We start from the raw sequence: 18312 nt of genomic DNA, 5'->3' as shown, positions 1-18312 counted from the left end.
AAATGTCCGTCAGTGATCCTTGGTCTGTAAAACAGACTGAAGGGGGATTAGCAAGGATCAGCGTCAGTATTAGCCACCTGAATGTAAGACTTAATGCTCCAAGGGAATTTACTGAGGCAGTAAATCTACTTTATCTAAAGGGGGTCTAAGAAACCTTGAGTGCATTCCTTCAGAAAATGAATCTGGAAACCTCTCAGTGTGAAAAACGGATTAGTAAATAATCCTGTCGCTTGTGACATTTTCCAAAACAAGATGCATTAGTCAAAAATCAAAAAATATTGCAAATGCTGGAAACGTGAAGTAAAAAAAAAATAAAAACAGAATATGGTGGAAACACACTGCAGGTCGGGCTGCAGCTATATGAAGAGAAACAAAGTTAGCTTATCAGGTCAAAGGCCCTTCATCAGAATGCTGGAAGAGAAATGCCAGTGCATTCAACAAATGCATAATAAAAAAGCAGATTCTGGAAATCTTAAATAAAACAAAAATGGCAGGAAATAATCACTGGGCCAGGCCACATCTGTGAAAAGAGAAAGGGAGTTAATATTTTAGTTGGATGATCCATCTTGCATTATTCAAAGCTGTCAGTTTAGATTATTCAACTGATATCATGATCCAACCTACATAACCAAAAGCAAAGGAGGTAGATGTGATAGAGGCATAAAAGAGGCTTTTAGATAAGCACATGGAAAATGTGAAGTTTGCTTTCTTTAATCTTTGAAACTGGTTTGACATATAATTTGATAGTTAACTATTTATTTGGCATCACACCTCCTTTAATCTTCAGATTTTCAAAGTTTGGTGCCATTAAAGCAACTCTAAAGTGGAGCAGTATCTGGCTTTGCAGTCTGAAAAATGGTACCTATTATGAATATAAAACATTGTTAACCTCAGCTCTAAGTCGGAAGAGCATGGCTATTGGCCATCAACCAAAGAAACTTAAGGAGGATGTAATCCTTCTCTGTAGTATTAGAATTGAAGGTAATGTCAGATAGAAGCATAAACAAGTACATTACAGAAGAAGTTGTTTCAGTTCATAAATATTCCTTCCTTTGTAGTACATTAGAAGTATTTTATTGGATGCAAAGTGTTTCGAGTTGACCAAAGTGATTTAAAAAATGTAACAGATGAATAAATATTTTTCCCGACTGTGTGCCAACTCTTTTGAAGAAAAAAAATACCTAGTTAGATAGTTCACTTGTCTACCTTGCCCACATTTCCACATAACACCCACATAATTTTCACTTTTTAATATTTGTCCAACTTCATTTTGTCAAGAGAATGCTGCACTCACAGAGGTCAGGAATTTTGGATGATTTTGGAGTACTAAGTTTTGAAGAATAGAGGACTGTCCTAATGTCCTGACCAATGTTTATCTCTCAGTCAATGGAGCTAAAACAAGTTTTGTGACAATTTATCTCATTGCAATTTAGTGGAATTTTGTTCTGTCAAAATTTGCTGTTATGCTTGCTACACTATAGCAGTGATTGAACTTCAAAGTAGTTAATTGGCTTTCAAGTGCTTGGAAGTCTCACAGGAAGCATAGTGTTAGATAAATGCAAATTCACTTTCAAACTCTATTTCTCCCTTGTAATTCCTCCTCTAATGCTGCACAGTGCCACCTTCTCAAAGATGCTGCCAATTGAGAGACTATAATGGCAAAGCAGTCCATTGGTGAGGATCCAAACAATGAACCTTGGGACTTGGTGACAGATTAAAATGTCATGAAAACTTAGAAATTTATTCAGGCAGCCAGTATAGAGATTCAGATGGCAGATGCTGTAATCTGGAGTAAAAACAACAAACTACGGGGGAACTCGTGGGACAAGCAACATCTGGAGGCAGAGGGACAATCAATGTTTCAGATCAAGACCCTGCATCAGTTCTGAGAGTGTAGAGGAGAGATGGCCAGTATAGGAGGTGAGAGCGCAGGGTGAGACAGGCACTGCTAGGTGATAGTTAAGAATCAGATGAGGAGTGGGATGATGGGCAGGTGGAGCCAAGTGGGGTAGAGTGGGAGACGCTGGCTGCTGGTGAAAAGTAGTGACAGGTAAGGAGAGGGGGCAGGTGGAACAAGGTGGGGCAGGGGGAGGAAGGAGGTAGAGATGGGCTGGAAGATTGTATTCTGCCACAGGGACTATTGAGGGCAAACCGTGAAATTGGCATAGTTTTCCAATGAAATGCATGGTTGATGGAGGGAGGATTACAGCGTTAAACATTCCAGCAGCAGGAATTGGAAAGCTGTAAGTAAATTGCTGCATTCTATAGGACTGGCACACAGTACAATGCTATGCTGTAATTTTAACAATACTCTGCGTAGGTGTCATACAAATATTGCACAGTTTATGCTTTAATTTTAATGCACTTTGCCTAAACACATTGTGCCGATATGTTTAATGTTGCAAAGTTTACATAGCTTAGTTTTGCAGTAGTAAGGAAATTGATGACCCATATAAACCTTTTGATATATTCATGAGTTCAGTTTAGATGGAAGGTGGAACCACTGCCCATACCGAGTAAAAGTCTGATTTTTACTTTTATCCCAGTAGGATTTTGTCATTATCTAAAATGATGTCGTATAAGATAAGACATTCAGTATATTCATATTACTGCTGTTTTCTGTATGCTTTGCAAGATCAAATAAATTTTTTAGGGATTACTGTACTGGTACTGTATCTCTACTTAATGTAGTCCTTGGTAGCAACCCAGAACCTCGATGGATATATGGAACAATGTGAGGAACAGGGGAGTGATGAAAAGTGGCAAAATACAGATCTGGAAAAGTGAACCTGCTGGGAAAAATTAGAAAACCAGAGAGGGTGAAGGAATATGGTGACATGGTGGTGTAGCTGTTAGCACAATCTCTTTACCACACCAGCAATCACCAGTAGGAGTTCAGTTCCAGGTGCTATCTGTAAGGGGTTTGTATGTTCTCCCCATGACTACGTGGGTTTCCTTCAGGTGTTCCGGTTTTCTCTCACATCCCAAAGGTGAATGGTTCGGTTTAGTGAGTTTTGGGCACGCTATGTTGGCGTTGGAAGTGTGGCGACATTTGTGGGCTGCCCCAGCGTCATCCTCGTACTGTGGTTGTTGATGCAGAATGATGAATTTCACTGCATGTTTTAATGTTTCGATGTGCATGTGACTAAGCTAATCATATTGGCTCAAAATTGTAGATGTTAATTTTTCACTGTAGCAAAGTTGCAGTTGTACCACAGAAGTGTAATAATTGTCCAAAATATCCACAATGAAGTTAGGACTTTAAGTTTTGTGTGAAAATTGGTGAAAGTAATCTTTTAATATTCAGATCTTCTGAAGTTCTCCCTCTTCATAATATCTCCTGTCTTTGAAAGTTATTACCGCTTACCAATTTTTCTGTTCTTTATTTTTCCATAGTATTTACTAGAAATGAAAAGTTTAATTTTGCCACCGGAACACATTCTGAAGCGGGGAGACAGTGAAGCAATAGCATATGCTTTCTTTCACCTTCAGCACTGGAAGAGAGTGGAGGGAGCCCTTAACCTATTGCACTGCACATGGGAAGGCAGTAAGTATCCTTTTGCGGTTTGTGCCAAAACTAATTCAGTGTGATTTTCAAGTGATCTTGTTTAATTGGATCGTCTGAGCACGACGAGTCTCATGCTGTTTTTGTAATGAAGATTAACTGAATGCAAAGGGTTTCTCTGCTTTCTAAACCTGCCTGGTGTGATTATTTTCCAGCATGTGATTCTTTATTTGGAGATTTGTAGGTTAGGAGATAATCTTGATCGAGACTTAAGACCTTCTTTTGGTTAGAAAAAGTAAGCTAGTAGTTTACTTTTGGTTCCCACCTTCCTGGCTATTGACATTTGAACCGCAATAAACACCCAGTGGCGACTCAATATTAAGTACAGGAGTGGAGTCCGGTCTGGTCTTCTGCTGCTGCAGCCCATCTACTCTAAGGATCAATGTGTTGTGTGTTCAAAGATGCTCTTCCGTTGTGACACATGATTATTTGAGTTACTGTCGCCTTCATGTCAGCTTGAACCAGTCTGGCCATTCTCCTGACTTTTCTCATTTAAAAGGCATTTTCACCCACAGAACCACCACTCACTAAAAGTTTATTGCTCCTTGCATCATTCTATGTAAATTCTAGAGACTGTTGCATGTGTGAGAGGATCCCAGGAGATCAGCAGTTTCTGATGTGCTCAAACCACCCCATCTGGCACCAACCATCATTCCACAGTCAAAATCACTTGGATCGCATTTCTTCCCCATTTTGAAGTTTGGTCTGAACAACAACTGAAACTCTTGACCGTGTCTGCATGCTTTTATGCATTGAGTTGTTGGCACATGATTGACTGTTTGTATTTATGAGCTGGTGTACAGGTGTACCAAATAAAGTGGGCACTAAATACATAAGATGCAATTTGCTTGTTGATTTTGATGAGCTTGGAACTGATGGTGTGGATGGTGCTATTGCAACTGCCGTACGGTTACTAACTTACTCTTGTTATACTTTCACCCCTTCTAAATATTGGACATTTCCACTCTCCAGTGCCCTCATCTTAGCTGACCCACCCTTTATTATTCATAGACAGTAGTTTTAATCTCTGTCATCGGTCACCATGCACATCATTTGTAATAGTCATAGAATATAAGATTCAAATACTGGAAACCTTGCTAACATCTCACTTGTCATTTCACAGGTTTCAAACCTAATTGTATTTAAAAAGGAAAGTCAGGTGGTAAGTCTTACTTACCCGCAAGTGAGCCACAGAAGTTTGATAGCAGCAGTACGTCTAGAAACTGTAACCACTTCAACAGTTGATATCATGAAATGGTAAATCGACAAAGTTGAGGCTTTCAATTTAGGATATTCTTAAATTTGTTTTATGGGAAATAGGTGACTGGATAAAGCTAGTTTTTGTTATTCACCTACTTGGAAGAATTTAAGAGTAATTACTCAGAACAGGATTACACTTAGACCTGAGAGATTTGAATATTATTTTTTCCTGGTAACTTCTGAAATTTAAAACACAAGAGATTCTGCAGATGCTGCAAATCCAAAGCAACACACACAAAATGCTGGAGGAACTCAGCAGGTCAGGCAGCATCTATGGAAATGAATGAACAGTTGACATTTCAGGGACTGGAAAAGAAGGGGGAGGATGCCAGAATAAGAAGGTGGAGGGAGGGAAAGGAATACAAACTAGAAGGTAATGAGTGAAGCCATGTGGATGGGGGAGGGGGGAACAAAGTAAGTACTGGGAGGTAATAGATGGAAAAAGGAGCTGGAGAAAAAGTCTGATAGAAGAGGAGAAAGGGAAGTTGGAGGGGAAGGGGAGGCAATAAGCAGGTTTACTTTAAGTTGGGTAAATCGAGGTTCATGCCATCGGGTTGGATGCGACCTAGACAGAATATGAGGTGTTGCTTCTCCAATTTGAGAGTAGCCTCATCATGGCAGAAGTGGAGGCTATGGATTGACATGTCAGAATGTGAATGGGGATTGCAATTGAAATGGTTGGCCACCGAGAAATTGTCTTTTGCTGATGGAGACAAAGCGGTCCCCAATCTACATCGGATCTCAGCAATGTAGAGGAGGTCGCGTCGAGAGCACTGGATACAGTAGATGACCCTAACAGATTAGCAGATGAAGTGTTGCCTCACCTGGAAGGAACGTTTGGGACACTGAATGGAGGTGAGGGAGGAGGTGAATGGACAGGTGTAGCACTTTTGCTGCTTGCAGGGATATGTGCCAGGAGGGACTTGTGAATCAGTGATCACTTTCTAGTGCTTGGTTTATTGAATATTGTTGCACATTATGTTTTGATGTGGTGTTTTGGCTTCTATCACACTGCTGAAAGAGGAGAACTGATGTAAGATGTGTGCATGAAGAGAAGCTTTTTATCCCATCCTGCCTTGTGACCCCTTGGATACCTGAGTAAATGCTTCCCATTGGTAAGGCAGGGATTGTATACATCCCTGTCTGACACCTCTGAACAGACTGCCACTGGGACTGATTGCCTGTGACCAGGAACAAGAGAGATGAAATGAAGTGGCTATGTTATTGAATTAATGCCAGGGCAATTATCCAGAGTACCACTGAGTGAATTTGTAGTCATTTAATAGCAATGAAATACAGAGCTGGTGTTTGCACAATTAACTGATTCCTGCTTTAAAAAAATTATGCACTAGTATCCTTTAGGAAAGAAACCTATCACCCTAGCCTTACTTGGTCTAAATGTTGCTCTTTTCATCTTTTGAACTGGAATATTTTTAAGATAGCCCCCCTTTTATAATTGTAAACCTTATCGATGATGGATACCTTAAACAAGTAATGATTTATTTAAAAAAATGTAACATGAAATTAAGGTTCCCTGGATAAAACTCTGTCAATACTAATCAGAGAAAAGCTTTTTAAAAATATAAACTTTTATCTTCTGATTACTTGTATCATAGAAGAAAATTATTTGCATACGTTGTGTATTGTGTCACAAATATCAAAGTGCATCACATGAATTAATTATGTCAAAGTCCATTAACCATTATCCTGTAGACGATCTTGGCAGTCATTTTTGGAAATAGCAGAATCCCCAAACAGGGATGAATTAATTCAGCTGGTGGTATTGGCCAGGACAATAAATGAAACGATTTTGGTCAGCTCGCTGAGGGAACTTTTAGGCCCTTTTTGACTGAATAATTCCATGGGATCCATTACACTGATATGCGTATGTGCAAAGAACCAGAATTTAAGAAGAATGTAATTGCATTTATATTCAGTCTTTCATAACCCCAGGATGTCTCACAAGCAATGTGGCACTTTTGAAGAGAAGTTATTGTGGGAAACAGTGGTAAATCTCAGTACATCTTGGTTCCACATACAGAAATAAGCAGATAAGCTACTTTAGTGATGGTGACTGAAGGATAATTATTGGCCTGGGGACTAAGAAAACCACCTCCACTGAAAATAAAATTGGATCTTGTTACACTTGTTTTGTCAACCTTAAGTTTATTAAGTCATCAGAAAGGCAATGGATCTGGGAAAAGAAATATCAACTGAAAGAATATTCATGTTAAACATTTTAAAAATTCTAAAATCTCCCCTGGAGGAGGGGAAGAGCTGTGATAATACACCTAAACTGTTTTTATATCGTCTCTCCAAATATTCACCTTAGCCCCTTTCTTGTAAACAAATAATCATAAATCACTATTGCTCAGGCAGTCCCATCAGTACCGATCCACTCTTCGCCACATAAACACACTTCTATTTCCTTCCTGTACACAAAGCCCAAGGGCACTGTAAACATGGGCCTCAAAACCTTGATTGAAGGTAACTTTAGCTGGTTGGGGATGGGTGGGTGGATGATTGCCTTGGAGGATGGGGAGACTTTATTTTTAGAATGTAAATTTCATTGCCTTTTCTTCTTAATCCTAATTACTGATAATCAACTGCTGTTTAAAAAAAATCTAGAGGTATTTCTTTAGAATAGATTAGTTTTATTGGGAGGATTTTAGTACGTGCTAAGATGTACAATGTATGTGGACTGCATTTGTTAGAGTTTTGTTATGTACATGTGAATTAGTTGGAATTTGTACATATTCAGTGGTAGAATGTTGCATTTGTACAATCTGACCAGTCTATTAAGGAAATTTTAAATCTGTGTGTTTCCTCAAGAAAAACTGCTAGGTAATAAAGTTCCTATAATTTGTAATGTGAATTAGTATATCCACCGGGATTTACTTAAGGAAAGATTTGATTGTTAGTTGCCCTTGTACATACAGTGGTATGCAAAAGTTTGGGCACCCCGGTCAAAACTTCTGTTACTGTGAATAGCTAAGTGAGTGAAAGATGACCGGATTTCCAAAAGGCATAAAGTTGAAGATGACACATTTCTTTAAGATTTTAAGCAAGATCACTTTTTTATTTCCATCTTTTACAGTTTCAAAATAACAAAAAAAGGAAAAGGGCCCGAAGCAAAAGTTGGGCACCCTGCATGGTCAGTACTTAGTAACACCCCCTTTGGCTAGTATCACAGCTTGTAAACGCTTTCTGTAGCTAGCTAAGAGTCTTTCAATTCTTGGGGGATTTTCGCCCATTCTTCCTTGCATGAGGCTTCTAGTTCTGTGAGATTCTTGGACCGTCTTGCATGCACTGCTCTTTTGAAGTCTATCCACAGATTTTCGATGATGTTCAGGTCGGGGGACTGTGAGGGCCATGGCAAAACCTTCAGTTTGCGCCTCTTGAGGTAGTCCATTGTGGATTTTGAGGTGTGTTTAGGATCAATATCCTGTTGTAGAAGCCATCCTGTTTTCACCTTCAGCTTTTTTACAGGCGGTGTGATGTTTGCTTCCAGAATTTGCAGGTATTTAATTGAATTCATTCTTCCCTCTACCAGTGAAATGTTCCTCGTGCCACTGGCTGCAACACAAGCCCAAAGCATGATCGATCCACCCCCGTGCTTAACAGTCGGAGAGGTGTTCTTTTCATGAAATTCTGCACCCCTTTTTCTCCAAACATACCTTTGCTCATTGCGGCCAAAAAGTTTTATTTTAACTTCATCAGTCCACAGGACTTGTTTTCAAAATACATCAGGCTTGTTTAGATGTTCCTTTGCAAACCTTTGATGCTGAATTTTGTGGTGAGGACACAGGAAAGTTTTTCTTCTGATGACTCTTCCATGAAGGTCATAATTGTGCCAGTGTCGCTGCACAGTAGAACAGTGCACCACCACTCCAGAGTCTGCTAAATCTTCCTGAAGGTCTTTTGCAGTCAAACGGGGGATTTAATTTGCCTTTCTAACAATCCAATGAGCAGTCCTCTCGGAAAGTTTTCTCGGTCTTCCAGACCTCAATTTGACCTCCACCATTCCTGTTAACTGCCATTTCTTAATTACATTACGAACTGAGGAAATGGCTACCTGAAAACATTTTGCTATCTTCTTATAGCCTTCTCCTGCTTTGTGGGCATCATTTATTTTAATGTTCAGAGTGCTAGGCAGATGCTTAGAGGAGCCCACGGCTGCTGATTGTTGGGACAAGGTTTGAGGAGTGGGGGTATTTATAAAGCTTTGAAATTAGCATCACCTGGCCTTTCCTAACAATGACTGTGAACAAGCCACAGCCCTAACAAGCTAATTAAGGTCTGAGACCTTGGTAAAAGTTATCTGAGAGCTCAAATCTCTTGGGGTGCCCAAACTTTTGCATGGTGCTCCTTTCCTTTTTTCACTCTAAAATTGTACAAAATGAAAATAATACACTAATCTTGAAATGTTGAAAAGAATGTTTCATCTTTAACTTTATGACTTTTGGAGATCAGTTCATCTTCTACTCACTTAACTATTCACAGTAACAGAAATTTTGACCAGGGGTGCCCAAACCTTTGTATGCCACTGTATTTGCAGTCCTTTTTTTTTAAATCCTTTCTCATAGCTCCTATATATTAGGTATTCCCTCTTTTCTTCCCCTATAGCAATGAATTGGAATCCAGTTCCTAAGTCTTTTTGCCGTTTAGCCTGCTACACTCCATGGTCTGCAATCAAGTACTTAAATCTCTTTCCCTCCCTGTCCCCAAGATCCTCCTTTTTTATTTCCCATACTGAGTTGCATGTAAACTAGGCCTCAATAGAGAAAATGCACAAAATCAATCAGTAGGGAGCATCTTAAAGTGATTTCTTATTTCGTTTTATGACATATAGTGGATTCTGTTTCCCTAGTGCCTCAAAGACTGCATAATTGTACTTCAATCTTGCTATAGTTTTGTTCTCTGTACCTCTGCAACCAGATGTTTGCAAACCTTGTCCCATGCTTTGTCTGAATTCCGATATATTATACATTCCTTTTTCCTTTCTTCCTTCCATTAGGGGAAAGTACGTTCAATCAGCCTACCTCATGATCGAGGATCTACTTTTATAAAACTTTCTTTCACTGCCTCTGTTCTCTTAAACCTCACTGTAGCTAATCATCAGTGTTCACTTGATTGTAAAAGCCTTTCCTGGACATCAGGGGATCTCCACTCAATAGCTTCCCGATGCCAAGTGCAGAAGTGGATTGCCTCTGCAATGGATCTTAATGATGTGATTTTTGTATCACAATGTGGAAGTCATGGCCAAAGTGCACTGACCAGGGATGGCATGGCCACCTACCTCACAAACAGAAGCTGTCCAATGGCCCAAAATGCAAAGTTAATTCTGGGTAGTTCACTGTATCAGAGGAGCCTCTGATAGATCAGTGAGGATTTGATGCCAGCAAAGTTGAAGTCTGTAAATTTATTATCAAATACATGTACGTCACCATATGCTATCATGAGATTCCTTTTCTTGCAGATATTTACAGGAAAGTAAAGAAATAAAATAGAATTTATGAAAACCTATACATAAACTAATGACTGACAACCAATGTGCAAATAAAACAAATAGAGAGATAGATATATAAATAATACTGAGAACAAAAATTTTAGAGTCCTTGAAAGTGTGTCTGTAGGTTATGGAATGAATTCAAATGAATGAAGTTATGGTTGTTGGATAATAATTACTGTTCCCGAACCTGGTGGTATGGACCCAAAGTTCCTATACCTTCTGCCTGATGGTAGTAGCGAGAAGAGAGCATGGCTTGAATGGTGGGGGTCCTCGATGGATGCTGCTTTTTTGTGGCAGTGCTCTTTGTAAGTGTGCTCAATAGTGGGGAAAGATTTATCTGTGACAGACTGGGCTGTATCTATCACTTCCTGTAGATTTTACCATTCCTGGGCATTGGTGTTTCCATGCCAGGCCTCAATGGATATGCCATGGTATGGACATAGCTGTAGTTTCCTAGGACTTTAAACAGTGTAATGGTATTTTGTAAATTGTTAAGGAAAGGGAGGCTGATGTTGCCTGCAACCCTTTTTTAATCTTGTGGATGATATTGACGTCACAGTGAATGACAGGCAGAGCAAATGTGAGCTTGGACTAGTATCCACTGTGTTGGATTGAGCTTAAGGATCCCTGTCACTGCCATATACTCTTTGTGTGGCACCTACAGGATCATAAGCCAGAGCAGTACTCTGGAGTGGAATTTCAAGATGAGCTTACCCTTGTTTTGACTTTCTGACCAGTTTTAGTGAATTGTAGCTTATATAAGAGAGTCTTGTCTCTGATAATGCCCAAGATTTTTGGATGAGACTCGTGGACAAGACATCATGTACATATCAAAATTTTAAGTTCTTTCCTAGCTTCTCTGCTGTTCAGTTTTCTCTGGAGTAGGCTGTAAGCTAATACCTATAATTTATAATTTTTCCAAGTTTGGTGGACTGGGAAGATTTTCTTTCATGTTAAGTATCTAACTGGACACGGAACATGAGATGGTGGGAACAACAATTCAACATAGCAGATGTCTCAAGTTTTCTCTTGGGGAAATTATCCAAAAATTAACACTGAGTTGTATGTAGCTTGCAAAACTTTTAGTTCAGAGGTGGCTAGCTGGAATTACACTGATTGCACCCTTGTCCTGCTCTCTGGACACATTGATGCCTCAACAATGTGATGCATTGGGTGCAAATGCTAAAATCTTATTAAAAGTCTGAATTCTCCACACAGATGTACTGTCAAATTTGGTGCATAAATCCTAATATGAGAACCTTGTGGGAACGTGAGTCCAGGAAAGTGTGCTTCTTGAAACAAGGTAGCATTCTTTCACAACTCTTTTCTGTTCACATGACTCGGAGCTCTAACTTTACAAACAGTGCAAACTGCTCAGATTTCAAGGTGTGAAACTTGCATTTTTATCTGCAGTTAGTAGAAGTTGGCAGATTAGGCAAATATGAACTTTTGCTATTAAAGTAGTGAGAGTGGAGAAGTAGTGTGATTGTGGAAGACCTTTCTCCAGAAGCCTCTTTATAACTCCTTCCTATTCTCTGTCACACTTGGTTTTGTGTCAACAAATCTGGAAAAATAAAACCTGCTCCCCTCAACAAAATTGTTGATCTGGATTCTGACTAGCTGGGTTATAGGCACCAATTCCTGTGGTACCCACTAGTTACAACCTGACAACTTGAGAAAGATCCTTTTATTTTCATTCTTTCTCTCTGTCAATAATCAGCTCTTAATCTATGTCAATATATTATCTCTAGCTCTGTGTACTCTTACCTGTTGACCACATAGCATAGATAATTTGATCTGCATGCAAACTTTTGGAACCAGATCTGTGTGCTGCAATTAGAGAGTAAATGCATCTAATTGATTGTTACATTGGGAAATTGGATGTGGCCATTCCTACTCAAAGTACAATTTTGTATACTTTTGTTTATGTAGCATCCACACCATCATATTTAAATTTCTCTGTGTGTGTGTGTGTGTGGTCCCTGCTTTCTGTCATCTAGCCTTCCATCATTCTAATTCTAACTATCCGTTTTCCTCTATCTCGTTCATGCAGTGCATATTCCACAGGGTGTCAAGATGCCATGGATAACCATGAGTTGCTCGCTCTGGAGGGGGAGATGAAAATTAGCCTGCTCTGTCCATTCTAGGATAGTTGGCTGAAAGCATTGCTTTTCATTCTTTACTCTCAGATCAACTATTTGCCTGTGGTGATTTCTTCAATCAGCTGTTCAGTGGGGCATGTGAAATCCTGAAACTAATTTAAAGTATCTTGTAGACTGGATAAACTTAGTTTTTAGGTAAATCTTCCTGTTGTATGCCACACTGCTGTGTTTCACTGTAAGCCTACAGGATAGTATGAGCAAGATAAAATTAATGTGTGCAATAACTGACTTCGGTATTGCGATTGGTTCCTTGATTACATCAAATTGTGTAGACAGTGTATGATCAATTATTCACAAACACACATGGCCTATGTCAAGTTTACCTCATCTGAGGGTCAGTTATGTAAAACCAGACCCTTTTTTTTTTCAAACTCTGATCACTAATACCCAGAATCTCACAAGAAGAGAAACATTCTCACTGGAGATTGTGGCAGTGAATAAACATCTGTAGTTTATTATACTGAATACTGTATATCTTATCTGTGTTACTGTTCTGCTTTCAGCTTTTCGAATGATCCCATATCCCTTGGAGAAAGGTCATCTTTTCTATCCATATCCCAGCTGCACAGAAACAGCAGACCGAGAGTTATTGCCATGTACGTTTTATGATTCAACCTTTATACCTTGATGAAGATTGTTGCTTTTCTGTCTAATTTAGCAGAACCTTGAATAGAGTTTTAAATAAAAGTCATGCTTTAATAAAGTAATGAAATGTTATTGTGTTCCTTCTTCACCTGCACCCTTCCCAGCTTCAACACTGCTGAAACCCCAATTCATAACTTTCTCATCTCATGATTTAACTTGCCAAAATTTCCTTAAGCTGCTTCTATTCTCTACAACCTCCACTCTGTTTAAAATCTTATAAAATTTGTTCTCTTTTTTAGCAAACTTTCACAATCCCCTCATTCTTTTTCCTCAGCACTCAGCATATGATCTATGCTAAATATACGAGAGTAGTATTGAGGGTATCAAACTGTGGCACATACCTTTTAGATGATGTTGAATTGTCTTGTCTTTATCAGTGAACAAAAAAAACTGGCTGGACTTCATAAATTATAGGGGCACTCCCCTGCAACTTGAACAACATTTAATCTTTTACCAATACCACAAATAAAAACACAGAAAAGTAGTACCGGTGAAAGAGAGACTGAGTTAACGTCTTGAGATGATGACCCGAAATAGAAACTTCTTCCCTCCGTCCACAGATGCTAGCGGAAGATTTCTAGCATCTTCTATCTTTTAAATTCAGATTCTTATTATCTGCAGTATTTTATTTATGAACCCAAAATATGCAGATTCACTGGTCATTCTTCTTTTGCAAACTCTTGCTATGTGCAAATTGTTTGCCCAGTTTACCAGAGTACACTTAAAAAGTAATTCATTGGCTGGAAAGTAAATGAATACTGTAGTGCTGCACTATGTCACATAATAGTCCTAGAATGGAAGGAGGCTGTTCCATCCATTGAGTCTGTACTGGCTCTATGTAAGAACTATGTACTGTTGCCACAAAACAACAAATTTCACAACATATGCTGGGGATACTAAAGCTGATTCTGATTTTTGCTAGTTCTGCTCCCACATTCTTCTCATAGCCATACTAATTCTTTCCTTTCCATCTTTGCCAGTTATTCTGGAACATAGCAATTAAATCTGTCTTCACCACCATCCCAACAGTGCATTCTAAACTTTAACCACTTCATAATTTTTTTCTCATGTCATTTTAAGTTATTTTGCCTTTGTTCTTGTCCCTCCATACCTTTCCCGTCCAAATGCCTTTTAAACATTGTAATAGTATGTGCCTCCATTACCTCCTAAGGCAGCTGTTACTAAATATTTACAAGTCTTTGGAAATCTCCTCCTTGAAGGCAGAAGCAGAAATCTCGGAATATTTTTAAGGCAGAGTAGTTAGATAATTGGAAGAACAAGGAAATTAAAGATTAATGTGACTAAAAATGTGGTGTTGAGACTATAATCAAGCCAAGATATTATTAAATGGCATTGATATCAATGTTGTTAAAGTTGCTCATCCACTAGTCCTCTTCTGTGTCCTCTCTGACCTCGCATCTTTCTGAAACTGCGGATACAATGCTATAATATTGGACATTAAAAACTATCTGGGCCTTGTACATTTTCCCTGGGTCCCTTGGACTTTTTCAACAGCTTTCTCAACCGCTTTTCCCCCCACTTCCGATGAACTATGCACACATACCCACAGATAGGTCTGTTCTTGTACCTGTTTTAGAACATTGCCCTTTAGCTTATATTGTTTCTAATCATTCTCCAATTAAAATGTAACATTTGCATTTCTCAGCATTAAACATCATGTGTTACTTATCAGCCTGTTCAATACTGTCATATTCCCTTGAAGTCAACACCTCCATGTTTTATATCATTTCCAGTTTCCTATTTTGTACTGTACACCCAAGTCCATGTCATTATTATAGGTGGAGAAAAGCAGTGATCTCTTTATTAAATCCAAGGGCATCCCACTGTCTATACTTTCCTCCAGTCCTAAAACATTCAATCTGTTTCTCTGTTTACTATCACTAAGCCAATCTTCCATCCATATTCTTATAGTTCCATTTACTCTGTGGACATGCTCCTCCATTCCCTTTTATTCCATTGACTTCAATCTTAACTAAAAGCCTATTATACAGAACTTTATCATACACCTTTTCCAAGTCCACATATGCCATGTCTGCTACGTTTTTCCCCATTGTGTCTCTCTTTTGGTTACTTCATTGAAAAATAATTAACAAGTCTATATAGATCTAATCAGTGCACAAATGGAATTTCTTTCTGAATTTTCTAAATTCTGCTTGAGCACGTGCCCTTAAAATCACAGAATGGTCATAACATGGAAGTAAGCCATTCAGCCTGTTGAGTTTTCATTGGCTGTACGTTAGAGTAATTTAACTAATTTCCTTTCCTTTAGCCCTGTAAATTCTTTCCTTTTGGAAAATTACTCAGCTTCATGCTACAATTGTCTCGTACTACCCTTGGCAGTGTATTCCAGGCTACTCGCTTTCATTGACTGTGCCTAGATTTGACCCTTCCTTCAGTGGGAACACTTCCTCATCACACTGATATACACCTTCCATGATTTTAAGATAGCTCAACCAGATCTCACAATATCCCCCCCTTTTCTGAGGATAACGATCCCACCTTCTCTAGTTTATCCACATACTCCTTCTGCCCTGGAATTGTTTTGGTAAATCTCTTTTGTATCCTGTCTAAAGCTTTCACATTTTTCCTGTTCCACAGTGCCCTGAACTGGACACAATGAACATTAAAATTAGGTTACTTTCTGCTCTTCCATTTAATATGATAATCTGACTTTAATCTTAACCCTGCATTGCAATCTACCTTTGGTAGTTCTTTGATAAGTATTGACTGTGTCTACCTGTAGTGTTGAGGAAGAGTTTTCTAACATTAAAAAAAAAACTCCTGTTTGTCTTAAATCCCTATTTCTTGATTTGCTACAAAGTGGACGTCTCAGTGAATGCCCCACAAAGCCAGAAATCCAGGTTCAATCTTGACGCTGGGTGCTGACTGCGGAATTTGCACATTCTCCCTGTGACCATTTTGGTTTCCTTGCACATCTAAAGATGTGTGGTTTGATAAGTTAATTGGGCAATATTAAATTGCCGCTGGTGTGTAGGTTAGTGGTAGGATCTAAGGGGAGGTGATGAGAATGTGGCGACAATAAAAACTAGGATGAATGTAGAATATTTTGAATGGGTGTTGGATGATAGCATAAACTTGATGGGCCAAAGAGCCTAGTTCAGTGCTCTATGACTCTAGGTCTTTTACTTTATACATTTAGCCTAGATCCCACATACTTTTGTAATACCCTTCAAAACCCATATACAACAAAGTACAGTACTGTGCAAAGGTCTTAGGCACATATATATTGCTCGGGTGCCTAAGACTTCTGAACAGTACTGTACTTGTCAATGTGGAGTGGAAAATGCGTTTATAAATCTGGCTGGAGCAAAGGATGTTGGGAATGGCGAGGCTGGAGCGCTGTGGGAGGGTAGTGGGACAGGTGGCAGAGAAGGAGTGTCAGGAGCAAGGGGGTGGTGCTGGTGCAGACACACCCAGCCCTGAGGTACCAAGCAAGTCATTTGATTCCAAACTTTGGTTTAGTGGTCATTACTGAATATATCTCTGGCGCTTCACGTTCCCTCCCCTCTCCCTTCCCCTTTTCCCAACCAGAATTCCCCTCTCTCTGCCTCTTTCCCACTTTCAGTTCACAATAGAAACCCATATCAGAATTTGGGTTTATCATCACTCACATATGTCATGATTTTTTTGCAGCAACAGTACAGTGCAATACAGGCAATTACTATAGTACTGTGCAAAAGTCTTGGGCAGTATATACATGTGCTTTAGACTTTTGCACAGTACTGTTTGTACATATATCACCAGGTGTCTTTGTTCCAGCATCTATTTTAGAATTACATCTTCATTCCTCAACTCCAGTGCACACTGCTAGCACATTGCTCTTTTAAACAATGTGCCCCCAAGTCCATCCTAATTTCCCCCACTTTTACATCTCCTCAGAATTCAACCTTGCTTTTGATTGCACACCTTTACTTTTCCCCTCTCTCTTGGCTTCTGGTCCACTTCTCCCTAGTTCTGGATTGTCCCGCATGAAAGGACACAGTTAAAGTTAAAGTTTATCAAGTTCGGAAGAAATGACTGATAAATGCAGTTTCCACGATAATATCTAAAGCTTTAGCTTTGAATTTTTCTTTAGTAATTAAGTAAAAAAAATGTTTGAGACAATTCATGTTGAAAATTCTTGGCATACTGCAGCAGTAAAAAGGTTTTTGGTTTTACTGTTGAATGTAAAATTGTGCTCAGCTAAGTGAACATTTTAATCGCTGAATGAGTGAGGTAGAATTCAGGGTGGGGGGTGCCTTTGTAAAACCCAGGTTATTTTAAATGCTTAATGTATTATTATGAAGCTTAAAAACTGTGCCTTATCAGTCCCGGAGCTGGGTGCTGTGCTTCAGTTTGTAAAGGAAATGCTTCAGGGCACAGGTACACACTATAGGAAAGATCGGGGGTACTTTCTGTATTAACCATACATTGTATTTGCTATAGCCTCGGTGTTCAAAGGTTATATTTGTTTTTATTCAAACAGTTGCTCAGCTCTTGCTGCTTGTATACTGTGGCTGAGTGTGTGTGTGTATCTGAGGATGACTTTCAGAGCCATCTACAAAAAACATGTTGGGAAGCTGTATTTTTTATTTTGAAATAGTGACTGGCTGGCAAAAAATGAATTCCTTTCTGAGACATTGAGTCATACGGTCACTTGATTAAGAATTTAATCTCAGTGCTTAGAAAGAATATTTTTGGAATCGGCTTACTGATCGAGAATGAAAATGCAGCAGCAGTATCTTGAGATTCACTAGAAAATGCTTATGAACTTCTTCATACCAGACAAAAACACCATCATCAACTGATGTATAATTCAATGCTCAGAAAGTGGCCATTTGACTCCTTTGATTCTTGTTTCAAAAGTTCCTCCTCTCAAAAAGCTTCATCTCACTGCCTCACCACATCTTTTCCTTTCGCTCTTTTACACTTTCATTGTTTCCCCTTAAACTCATCTTTGTTACATGTCATAGATATCCACATTCTAACCATGATGGCTAAAAGAAGATTTATTTCTTGAAAAGTAAATTGTGGTGCCCTACACCACTGTCCCCGTTTCTAAAACACCTACATTTTAAAAAATGCAACCATAGACAAATATGTAAAAGAAAACAATGTTGATCTTTCTGTCATTTATTTTCCTTGAA

At 39.0% G+C, this 18312-nt stretch overlaps 1 protein-coding gene across 2 annotated transcripts in view; it reads left to right on the top strand.

Annotated features, from left to right (window-relative positions):
* LOC134355474 (suppressor of tumorigenicity 7 protein homolog) overlaps positions 1–18312 on the top strand; it is a 142444-nt gene that overhangs the window by 105357 nt on the left and 18775 nt on the right. For both annotated transcript variants that reach the window (XM_063065408.1, XM_063065409.1), the window contains exons 12-13: positions 3397–3547; positions 13003–13095. In XM_063065408.1, coding sequence (XP_062921478.1) covers positions 3397–3547; positions 13003–13095 — 244 coding nt within the window. The remainder of the gene's footprint in view (positions 1–3396; positions 3548–13002; positions 13096–18312) is intronic.

Source organism: Mobula hypostoma, chromosome 13, assembly GCF_963921235.1.
Source record: "Mobula hypostoma chromosome 13, sMobHyp1.1, whole genome shotgun sequence".
Classification (NCBI taxonomy): Eukaryota; Metazoa; Chordata; class Chondrichthyes; order Myliobatiformes; family Myliobatidae; genus Mobula; species Mobula hypostoma.
This window is presented reverse-complemented; position numbering and strand designations above follow the sequence as displayed.